Below are 12,764 nucleotides of genomic sequence, written 5' to 3'. Positions count from 1 at the left end.
TGGGTGGCACAATTTTGCCCAAAATTTTGATTATATTATTATTATTATTATTATTATTAAATAAACTATTATAATAACTCTTAATATTGTCATATTTAATTGCAAAATATTTACTTATTTTATGCAAAGTATTTAAATTATATTTAAGAACGTGTTTTTCCTCTTCTTACAATGTTAAACCATCAAGCTTTTATTTTGGCAGAAAACCACAGGGAGCACTTAAAGCTTCTCTTTTGGTGACAACAGTCTGTTTATAAGGGCATCCCATTACAAATTCATGACAATGGTTGTGTTCCCAAATGTATGTTATAAGCGTCCCAAAGCACAGCACAAGCAGAGATTTAATGCAAATGGAGTCGCTCTGAGATACTGAAAACACTGGATCATGAGTTGCTCCATGTGTAAATGAACACAGTGCTGTGTTTCACTCTGAAACTCTGTTTATTAGATTAAATTGCAGTCTTTTTGGTTTTATTTTGATTAATCGTGCCGCCTTACTCAAAAATGAAAATTCTGTCATAATTTACTCACTCTCATGTGGTTTCAAACCTGTATGCCTATTGGTTTGGAACCGCAATAAATGAAAATTAAGTAAATGATGACAGAACTTTTTCTGAACTATCCCTTTAAGGTTAATAACAGAATTTTGTTCCGTTAAATTTGATTTTAAATTCTTCAATTAACTACGTTGGGGTTGTCCAATGGAAGTCAACACTCAATGCTCAAACATCGCTCTCTACTTGTCAAACGAGCCCACCAATGGATCATCAACTGGGTGTGGCCTTTTCCGGAGTCTCTTGGCCTCATTCTGAAGCTTCTGTCGTATGTAGCACTTTATTTCTGAATCAGTCTTTCCAGGGAAGAACCGCTGCACTGTCCCTGTGGAGAATGGTTCACTGGTAATCAAAACTGCAGACTTGAGACCATAATTAATCACAAACTTCACAATGGCCTGATTGCAGTTAATGAAATGGAACTGAATGCATTCTCGAACTAACTTAAAGACACCCACCGTGCAGTACTTGTTACAAACAGTCCCTTATACGTACTCAGAATGGCCTGGATCTCAAGTGCTGGAAGAGCTGGCTTAGGCATCCCTCGCTTGCTGTTGACGATGCCTGAGATTGAGTGAGAGGCCAGACAGTCTCTGTCATAGAGGCTGCGCAGCAGGTCATTTGTGAGCTTCTGAGCCGTGGTCCCTGTGTTGCAGTGCTCCAGGAGATCAGCAGTGATAACCTGGAGGAAGAAAAAACGTTTTTGTGGATAAGCTAAGAAAATGTATTCAACAACCAATGAATGAAAATGTTTAAAAACTGAAAATAAAACTGAATAATCAATGATAAATGTTATTATAGATTAGTCAGGTCTTTCGTACAGTTCAAAATGCATTACTACGACCTAAAAATACATTTAATTTCATTTTACTGCTCTTTTAATGCAAGCATTTGCAAAACGATGCACTCTTACAGAAAGCAATTTAATGTTGCTGTCATCGTTAAACTTTAAATATTTAATAGAGATTGTGCAGGCAAGTCATTCAAATGTTAGCTAAACAACAAATTGTAGGTTTAAATGAGCCACAACTGAACTTGAAATCATAAATGCAGGTAATGATATTTTTACAGAAACAAACAGTAATTTTAAATCATGCATAATTCATATATATCCCAATAACTGTTCATTCTTGTTTGGTTTGATAATTTTTTTATGATTTTGGTTGTTTGCTGCTTTCAACAGACAATGACAATTTACAATTTTTTAACAAGCAGATCAATCAATTACTAAAATAGTTATTAATTGCAGCCCCAGAATAAAAAGAGTAACAAAAAACAACAACAAAGGCTAATGACAGAACAACAACAACAACAACAACAACAACAACAAAACATTTTTAATACAGGATTCTGTAAAGAAATTTGTCTGATATATTGTGTTTGTTAATTTATTTATTTTTTTAAATATTTGAACCGATTATTTTTTATAACCATTCCATATTGTATTTTTTATTGTAAAATATTTTGGGAACCAATGTAAACATCCTGAGTGAGAATATTGAACATTATGTCTGATTAATCGACGCAATAACCAGCAGATTAATCGACTATTAAAATAGCTGCCGCCCTACAATGAAACAATAGCAAAAAACAGCAACCGTTGCTAAAAAATACAACTTTTATTTCACCAAAATGAGACGTTCTAAAGCTGATTATAGAGGTATCAAAAATGTAACTCTTACTATTTGTTCGGGAAGCGTTCCATTCCTTTGAGGCATTGTTTGTGTGACCTCATACTGACCACACCCCTGCTGCTCTGAACTTGCACATACAGCTGTTCTTCCACTAAGCACCCTTGGAGGAGAAATGTGACTGGGTGGCTTGCTTCTCTCGAGCTCCTCTGGAATGCTGGGAGTTGCAGCTTCATGGCTGCCACACAGCCATTTATCACTCTTCTCGATCAGCTCTTCAAGTGTCTGAGCCAACTTCCCACATGCTGGAAAAAAAGGTATGAATTTAGACTGAAATTGTCTCACAACAAGAGGTAACCTGTTGTGTAACATGGCACACCACAGTAACTCTAAATCTTTCTTTGACGTGAAGTTTCCTTATGAACTTGCTGAACTTTTCCTCAAATCGAAATGATCTTGAAACATGAAATGATCTGTGAAGGAGTCTGTTTTCAGTGACCTTTCAGCTCGGTGTAAATCTTTCCCTGCCAATGGAAATGCATTGCTGTAAAATAAAAACCCAAACCCGGAATGGACACATTTCAGAAGTCCACTGCTTTACCTGTAAAGCTTCTGATTTGTTCTCGGAGGCTGTCCATCTCCCTCTGCATACTCAACACCATGGCGATAAGCTCCGCCCTTGAACGTGATTGGAGGCTTCCGAGCACCTGGAAGAAGATTATCCACGTCACATTATAAACTGAGTGGACACATGGGTTCAAACTTGTACCAGTAATTTACCAAAAATGCCCATGATCATTTTAAGCATGGAAAACTAGTGTTTGGAGCTGAATGAGTTTAAGTGCAATCACTTTTTGGCTCTAAATTCTCAAAAGTTATTGCACAGTAGACGTTTAGAAGTAAGAAGCTTAATTTAATTTATGCAGTAAGTTAAATGTTAGATTATTAAAAATGGAATTTAGTGCCGTATTACCTCCATAGTAAAATCTGCATCCCTTGTTGCATCTCCAAGGGGCTTGTCAACCTCAAAAGCCTTTTGGGGAGCAAGCAAAATACATATGAATGAAAATGCAACAAACCAGTGGTTCTGGTTTGGTTTGCAACTTTAAAATGTCATTGGCTAGCACTGTAAAAAATTATCATTTTGAGGTTCCTCACATTGGCAGAAACCTGAAGACACATAAAACATCCTGTTATATTATTAGATCGATATATAATTTAAGTGCCTCGAATCCTTTCCCTCATGATAGGATTCCTGAAGGAACTGAAGGCAGTCTTTTAAGTTCTTGCAGGAACTGTTGGGGCTTCATCGTGTAAGCTCCTCTGAGAACTGATTTCCCTTTTCAAAATGGGTCCTAAAGGTTCTCCAGAGGGTTTTGCCAGTCACCTTTATTTTATATAGCGCAAAAAAAGTGTAATAATGCCTCCAGTGTCTTCATTTTTACAGTAGCCTATGTGATCCTATTAACCCTCATTAAACTAGGCTACAGATACAGCAGGTCTGAAATGAATAATTTAAAGCTCCTTAATCACATGGAAGATACAATTTATCTTTCATATTATTTTAATACATTATTAAATTCTTAAAATAAAACCTATAAATGTTAAGAATTGTCATTGGGACAGATGTTTTAATCTATTCAGCAATGCTTATCAGCTAAAAACAAAACTGATTACAATATTGATTCAGCAATAAAAAGGAACAGACCTTTGTTTTGAACTTAACATAGTCAGCATTGCAAGATGAGATGTCCTCTCCATTTAGTTCTCTCCATTTTCTCCTCTTCGCCGGCTCTTGCTGAGAGACAGTCACATAATTAAATCAAGGCACTGCAAAACAATGACACATACGCAACAAAAGCTTGATGTGTACATACACTGAAGACGTGCTTCGCCCTCGCGCCGGTTTCTTCGGGTGTCTCTTCGTATGCCTCGTATCCACTGTACAGGATGCGCTTTGCTATTGTTTTTCTCCTCATCCTTCGCCCATTAGCCGTTTTCCTCGCCGAAAAACCGTCCGGTTCTTTATCATGCCGGTCATGGCCACGCGCAGATGACAGCCTGATGACTTTCACGCTCGTGGCATTTCGATTAAAGTTAAAGACGCTCTGGAGTGTCAACATCACGAGTGCGTCTTGAAACACTTGAAAACGAGTAAAATGTGTGGAAAATGGACCCTAAAAGTTTAAACATATAACAATTTAAAGAAAAAAGACATCATAAACGTGTCATAAAGACATGATAGCTATGCATTAGCTTAGGCCATTTTAATAATGTATACCTCGCATCTGATGTTTATTCTGTACACGAAAGTGAGATTAATTATAGGCTAGTTAATAGCTAGCCATTTGTAATGATCCCTCTTGCTATTATCTATTATTTTGTATATTATACTATTTTATTTAACAGTCTTGGTTTACTGGCACATCCCACTAAATAAAGCACACTTCAGTCACCCATTACCTTTTTTTTAAAACATTAGATATATAAAAATACCATATTTTTTAGTGTTAACATATGTTAGATAAACTATTATCTAACATCAAATTAACCAAGCATTAAATGTATCTAGCTTTAAAAAACATAAAATATCTTATTCCCTCTGGAAATATGGATTTTGACCTACTTGTCTGAATCTAATATGTTAAAATCATCATAATCATCATCATTAAATAAAATCAAAACTGTCACAATCTAATGAAATGTATTGAAATAGTTTTAGTACAACGCTTTTTAATTATAAACAAATTATTATCAAAAACAACATTACAAGACATAATTAAAATTGTGACAAAATGTAATCTTGTGGACACTTTCGGAGGGTAGATCAATATTTTATTTTCTGAATTTTTACACATATTGGAGAGTTTACTGCATTAGTCAAGCTCAACCGTGGTAACCAAATTATTGTAAGTTAAACGATAAAGCAAATGCATTTTATAAATTTATGGGAATTGTTATTATACAATAGAGTTAAGAAAAAAAATCTTAATTACAAGCCCTATGCATGAAGACATAAAATTTGTCTCAAAAAAATATGTTGTCTAAAATAAAACAAAAACAATGCTATAAAAATCTGAAGATGTGTAATTATTTCTCATACATTATAAAGAGACTTTCTTTCTTATATGGCACTTTCTTTGTTACTTTTTACCCACTTGTTCTTTCTTTTTTTGGCTGTGTGAGCACAGAGACCAGTGAGAGGTCAGGCGAGGTTTGACCCCATGCATTCCCAGGTGACGTACAGTGAGCACTAAGTGCATCCAGAAGCACCTGAGGTTGTAAAAGAGAGGCCTCTGCAGGGACGGGAGGAGGGAAGCGGCTCAGTGCTGGAACAAAGTGGATCCTGTAACTCATTAAAGCAGGCTGGGGAACACAAAAGGTCAATCAAATAGTGTCATGTGCACCAGTACCGTCTGTCTTCTGGTTATATGCACTGTGAATATAGGTCAGTTTAAATGACACCTTGTTTGACCCGATCACAAGTGCTCAGACAAGACAGATCATGTCTCACCTGCTAATAAAATGCTTCTCAAATGAGTTTAATTCTCAGTTATTCTCAGTTTACCGGTATTAAATAAGGTTAAGGTTAATTTCTTTTAAAACCTTTAGTGTAGTAGTGAGTAGGCAGTGCTTCACTGCTGTCTGGGCACATTAAATAGTGCTAACATTACAAATGTGGTTTAGTCACATGCATTTAAAATATGATTTATAGGTTCACAAAGTGTTTGGATCCTGTTTACACCTATTCAGTGCTGTCCACCTGTGAATGGTTAGACGAAATGGATCTCAATACCAATAAAGTGATGTTTTGACTGCTAGCACACGAAGGCTCAGTGTTAGGAGACACAAATGGCACTGACTACAGAATTACTTCGTTACAGACGCTAAGAAAGACGCACTTACATGCTGGATGAAAGAGAAATGCCACCTTCTCTTATGACGGTTATTAAACAAGCATGAAATCTACGATCCTGGTGGCCAGAGTTATTTCAGTTCAGAACGTTTGAGAACTTCATTTTAACATACGTGAAAAAAATGACTCACTCAATCTGCTAGATCCACCGTGACGCTTCTGATCTGCAGAGACCAAACATGAAGATCTGTGACTAAAGGACATCTTACATCACAGCAGATGCTATTACAGTCCAGACTACAAATGTGACAGCAGAGCCACCATTTCTCGCTCAGACAGAACGATTATTGATCTCCGCCCTGCACATTGTAGCCTCTTGAGAGGCTCTGAACCAGCATAAAGTGGAGTATTGATGATATATTGATATGCATTCTTTTATTAACTTTACTCATAAGGCCTTTCACCTTTCTCCTAACAAATCAATTGCACATACAGCATAAAGCCTCTTTTCTGGGTCACAGGCTGCCATTCCCGATTTAGTCTGAGAGGAGCTTTGAAGTCTGTCTTGTGACTGTCAGACTTGCCTTTGCATGAGAATTTGTTCTAAATGATCTGATCTAAATAATAATAATAATAATAATAATAATAATAATAATAATAATAATAATAATACTGCAGCCAAATGATGCCATTCATGACACCTGCCAGCAAAAAAATAAAAAATAAAAGCATGTACAAAAATATTTTGACAATGTTTCCTGCATTGTTATTAAGAGCCAACACTATTTAAACAGTATTGCAATATAAATTGGAAAGATTTGCACCCTAACCAATTAGCATATGACATGGTTGCAAACGTCCCAAAGTAAATTAATTCAAAAATACAAAAATAAAAAAATAAAAATAATAATAGAAATAAAATATATATTGATATATAAATTACTAGCATACGTTAATTTGCACATATTTGCATCTCTTAACTAATAAAGAACACTGTGGATTATAATCCCCCTATCTGACCAGAAAAGGACAGAGAACAGAGCATGAAAATTTTAATATTTTTATATCTTTTGATATATTATATATAACAGTAATTTATTAATAAAAATCATAAAAATTGAATTTATAGAATATAGACAAACTTATCAACTATTTATACATATTAGTATTATTTTAAGACCTTTTATTTTTTATTATTTTTATTATTTTAGTAAGACCAATTATTGTGGAGGTGCTACTTGTATGTATAATGAATATTATATGATTATATAAAAAATATATATTTTATAGTATTACTAATAATAATAATATGAAATGTATAAATATTCATATAATTTTAATAAGACCAATTATTGTCAAGGTGGAATATTCTTAATCACTCAAATAATTATGAATAAACTGGAATCATTAAGTGAAATCGGGATCAGAACTAAAATCATTAATTTGTGAAATTTGTGTCCTCATGCATCAAGAACAGACAAGAACTTTCTTCTCTCCTGATCTCTCTTTCTCCATCTTTCCCTCTCTGTACATAATGAAAATAGAAGAGTAAATAAGTGCCATAAAGAAAGAGGCCCTGTTTGGGCACTGAGTGGGATTTAATTGACCATGTGGGGGCGTCAGAGCTGAACTCTGACCTTACTCCCATCAACCCTTGGGAGCAGCCTAAAATGATATAATGGACCAAAAAGGTGAACCAGCCACCCAGGCAAAAATGGATGATACAAATGAGGACACTCTTACATTCTATAATATCTGTATTAAATGCACCTCTTAACATTTGTCAGTAGACTTGCATGCAAGACTGCGATGTTTCTCACACTCACCTATCGCTGATGGACAGCTTGTGTTTTGAGCCCGCTCAGCAGTCTGTCACATGATTAGACTCCCCGCCATGGCACTTTTTTCCTCCGTTGCCAACGTTCTCTCCCTATGCATATGGAGAAGCTTAATTTAAAAGGACAACAGCGCTGCCTTAAGATCTGTCGCAAAGGGACAAAATAAACTGACACATGAGTACAAAACAATGCAGGCCATTCGGTGTCCAGGGCAGCACTGAATCCCTTTGAGCCTTTGATGGGAAAACCATGATTTTTGAGGGTTAGATCTCTCTTTTTTGGAGATGAAATGAGTATTTTGTGTACATTTGGATGTTTAAATATTTTCTTCTATTACAGATTAGTGCATAGACACAACTGAGCAAAAATATTTAGTTTTGCAATTCTTTGTAGTGCAGAAATGATACACTTCACCTTTAAGATGCAAACATTCAAATCCAGCATTCACATCCAATGTCCATTTAAAAAAAATGAATGCAAGGCAAACAGTTTCTTTATGTTTAATTTCATTATCCAAAATCAGATTAACAAAATCATTAACCTATACTTTCACATCTTACCTTGATGGTCAAATGGCCTAAAAACACACTCACACAAAACTCTTTGTGAACACTTAACTATTACTCACACATTTGGTTCCAAACCTGTATGACTTCTTTTCTTTCTTTTGTGGAATATAAAAGAAGATATTTGGAAGAATGTTGGCAACGAAACAATTTCAGTCCCCATTGACTTTCATTGTACGGACAAAAAAAAAAAAAAAAAAAAAAAAAAAAACAATGAAAGTAAATGGGAATCAAAACCATTGGGTCAGCAACATTCTTCAAAATATCCTATTTTATATTTTGAAGAATGTGGGTAACCAAACAGTTTCGGCTCCCATTGACTTCCACTGTATGGACAAAAAAAAAACAGGTTTGCAGTGGCATGAGGGTTAGCAAATGATGACATAATTTCATAATTTTAGGGTGGACTATCCTTTTAAGCACAATCTCTATAACTGTTCTTTAACCTTGTATTCTCCTTTATTCAGTCTTAGAATAAATCACTTAATGTTGTAGCATTTCTCTTTTGTATGTTTCTTTGTCTAAAAGCACCTGCTGCTAAATTAATGAATATAAGTAAACTTTCCCACGTGTCAAATGCTGCTTCTTATTAACTACTAACATCTAACTCATTGTATTTGCTTCAAGAAACAAGACCTTTTAGGCTTTATACTGCTCATAAATCCGCAGGCAGATCCAGCTCTTACCTACGGTCGTCTGTTAACATGAATCTGAGAGTTTCAAGACGACATGAAGCTGTGCAACCTGCAAACTTTCTCCCAGAACATTGTTCTGTTCAGTGTCAGCCGTTTCTGCCTTTGAGGGATTAGAGTGATGTCATCGGTAAGGTCTCAACCCTTTTCGCTGTCATCCTGGCTCAGGTCACCGTTAAGTCCGAGCGGCGCAGCTTTTGCATGTGCTATAATTCAGACTGTGACTTTGATGATAATAGCACTAATAATGGCCTGACAGTGACGGATGGGTGCAGGCAATTTGGGGGCCTGTGAAGTGACCCTCGGCCCAATCAGAGCACTTCCAGGTTAAATGTGACCCCAGGCAACAAAAAGGGAGAAGTGCTGAATGGATGGAGGAGAAAAAGAAAGAGTGAAAGAGAGAGAGAGAGAGAGAGAGAGAGAAAAAGGTGAGGCAATGAAGTGAGGAACACTCCTCAGGAAATTAAGTAATTGCTGCTATACGCCATTTCTTCCCCGTTTGGATGCTTCTGCAATATTCCAAGAGTAGAAACTCTGTCCTCTAACCACAGAGGCTGCCACATTCGAATCCCTAGAGCTACACCCAAAATTCTGCCGCATTGCCAAAACCTTTTGGTTTCACAACCCAAGTCTTTGGCCACAGAAACAGTTCTCTTAATCAGTCCAAACACCTCCCCGGGCAGCAGTGGGAATGCTTGGCCAGGCCATGTGTTAGACATTAAATGCAATCAGTGACGGCGTTTTTGAGTGCTGGAGAGATTGAGAGGAAGAGAGATCCAGGTTGATAAATAGCAGAGCCACTCAAATGCCCGTCTGTTCACGGGGAGTCTGGGTAATCAAACCGAGGCCTGTTTGCTTTATTTATGCCGCACGTCAAAATGAGAGATTTATCGTTATTGCAAGGCAGCTCTTGATTAGTGAGGAGAATGTGGGAAGCTAACCTGGAAAAGCTCCACTGGCGTTTAACATGTTCTTGTCGGGATGAGCACAAACCAAACAATGGCTTGCCAGTGAGACGCATGTTGGTAAAGACGGAGAAGTGACAAGGATTAAGCATTCTTTGTGGCGAAAGCAATTCTCTGTGCAGCATTTACTCATGATTACTGTATGAAAACGCTCTCCAACTCGGTTCAGAAACAACTAACATCTGATTGCCATTCGTCGTTTAGCGGTATCATCTGCAGATGGGAATTGACACCAAATACAACATTAGCTATGGAAATGATTAAGCAAGACCTCCACAGCAAATAGCTCGGTTATGCAGTACCACACTGCATCCAAAAATTATTCACAGTGCTTCACTTTTTCACATTTTTATTCCAAAATGGATTAAATTCATTATTTCCCTCAAAATTCTACAAACAATACCCCATAATGACAACATGAAAAAGTTTGTTTGAAATATTTGTAATTTTATTTAAAAAAAAAAAAAAAAAAAAAAAAATTCACATATGAGTATTCACAGCCTTTGTCAAGAAACTCAAAATTACTAGCGGGTATAGTAACAGAAACAGAAGGAGCAAATAATAACATCAACAATATGAAAAATGCTGCAAGAATAAATAAATATATACCTGTAATTAATATACATATATATACATATATATACATATATATATGTACGCAGTGCGTTGGAGATCTTTCTTGTTGATTGGGGCACCAGGCATCACTCATTGAAAAGAATATATATTCTGCATTCATTTGTTCAACTGTAGATTATCTGCGTCCAAAAATTTTCTGCAGAAAGTAGAAATGATACAGTCACAGGCATTACTAATATGTTGTGGTGCGATTAGATCTTTTCCTATTCCTGCCTTTCAGGTAGAAATGAATGAACTGCCTCTTGATATTAGAAGATTAAAGTTAATGTTGACTTACTGGATTTCACTAAAGGGACATAATGAAACTCATCCAATTAAAAAAGTATTGGTTTAATGTTGGGAATATGAGTCAGCCAAGTTTAGAAGTTTTGGAAGGATAGCAGAAGAAGAAGCCCAGTCTTGTGGAATAATAAATGTAGAACTACAGTAGTTGTGTCACCCATTTCACCTTGGTTACTCCCTTTTCCAATTAGTAGATTTTAATTTGCAAGAAATTATTAATGATAAAAATAGAGTAACAGCAAAAGATGTAATGGTTAAACAGTATCTAGAACAGAATGACAACTCTGTACTCACAATTTTCACTGATGGTTCCAAAGATCAAGAAAACAGGTTGAACATCAGCAGTTGTATTTGTCCCTGTTTATCAAGAGTATCTGGAGGTGACCAAGAACATGATGGTCACCCGATGGCCAGAGCTACAGCATTTCTTGGCTTTGCATTGATGCTCCCTATCCAACCTGATGGAGTTTGAGAGGTCCTGCAAAGAAGAATGGGGAAACTGCCCAAAGATAAGTGTACCAAACTTGTAGCATCATACTCAAAAAGACTCATACTGACAAAGGTGCTTCAAGTATTGAGCAAAGGCTGTGAATACTTATGTACATGTGCATGAAAGAACAAACTTCTTTCATGCTGTCATTATGGCGTATTGTTTGTAGAAATTTGAGGAAAATAATGAATTTAACCCATTTTGAAATAAGGATGTAACTTAACAAAATATGGAAAAAGTGAAGTGCTGTGAATTCTTTCTGGATGTACTGTATAGTTTCAATTTCCATTGCAAACAACTGTTTCAATAAATGCCTGGACAAACCAAATAAACACTTCTGATGTACTTACAGTTTCTTGAGACATTTAACCTTTTATCTTTCCCTGCCAGATACACACGGCATGCTAAGAATTAGTGCAAGGTTCTTCCCTCTAGGTCAACACTGTTCCTCGCCGTTCCTGTACTTTTCCATTTATCCTCCTACATCTCCCTTAATCATACTGCTGGCCTGCCGACTTCAGAGGCGCCAAGTAACATGCAACCTGTCAGATCCAGCAAGGGAAAAATGAATTAAGTCCAGAGGGTAAAGTTGGGACTGAGAGAAGTGTGAGCGGGCCAGGTATTGAGCCCTAGGGCACCCCGAAAGTCATAACTCAGAGCTTAGGTACCGTGGCCCGTCTGAGGAGTTGCCGTCTGCCAATTGATTTAGTGTCATCTGAGGTCTTGGCCGCCTCTTACGATTATGTGCCTTATTAAGTGATTCTCCGAGCATGACAGCTTTAGGATATTAGATGGTACTTTCTGTGGCCCTTTCCTAAGTACATGAATCGCCTACTTTTATTAGTCTGAAGGACACTGCATCTCAGTCCTGGACTGATCCTGTGAAACCTTTCCTATATAAAACTGACTATAACTATGGCAGTGGGTATGAAATACTTAAGCGTAGTCCCAATTCATTCTGATGGTTATGTAGCATCACCAGTTTTCACATTTTGAGGTCTCGACCCTCTGGACATTGATGTTTCTAAAAAAACGATACAAATATTTTAGTAGCAAAACATGCTGTAACACCAAGTGAGCATGTTTCCTTTAGAGGGACATTTCCTTTGAGAGTGTTTGTTTTCTTTCACCTTTGTTTGATGGAAAGGTTATGCAAACATATATATAAGAATATTTTTTGTTTGATGTGTGTATATCTGTGCCTGTGAGTGTATGTTTATGTGTGTGCAAAGAAGCCAAAATTGTGAGTTAAAT

General features: G+C 36.4%; 1 protein-coding gene across 2 annotated transcripts; it reads right to left on the bottom strand.

The window, feature by feature from the left end:
* Positions 1 to 550: 550 nt before the first annotated feature.
* Positions 551 to 8,287, bottom strand: LOC109072789. Of its 2 annotated transcripts, none has more exons than XM_042728601.1 (9): positions 7,868 to 8,287; positions 5,344 to 6,265; positions 4,063 to 4,362; positions 3,894 to 3,983; positions 3,159 to 3,218; positions 2,787 to 2,892; positions 2,237 to 2,490; positions 1,013 to 1,236; positions 551 to 879 (listed from the first exon to the last, which is right to left on the bottom strand). In XM_042728601.1, the coding sequence occupies exons 2-9, from the start codon at positions 5,446 to 5,448 to the stop codon at positions 846 to 848; spliced, it is 1,173 nt and encodes a 390-aa protein (XP_042584535.1). In that variant the 5' UTR covers positions 5,449 to 6,265; positions 7,868 to 8,287; the 3' UTR covers positions 551 to 845. The 2 variants fall into 2 exon arrangements, with proteins under 2 accessions (XP_042584535.1, XP_042584527.1); XM_042728593.1 differs by having other exon boundaries at positions 1,050 to 1,236; positions 7,868 to 8,268.
* Between the last annotated feature and the right edge of the window lie 4,477 nt (positions 8,288 to 12,764).

The sequence above is a fragment of the Cyprinus carpio genome, chromosome A3, assembly GCF_018340385.1.
Source record: "Cyprinus carpio isolate SPL01 chromosome A3, ASM1834038v1, whole genome shotgun sequence".
Lineage (NCBI taxonomy): Eukaryota > Metazoa > Chordata > Actinopteri > Cypriniformes > Cyprinidae > Cyprinus > Cyprinus carpio.
This window is presented reverse-complemented; position numbering and strand designations above follow the sequence as displayed.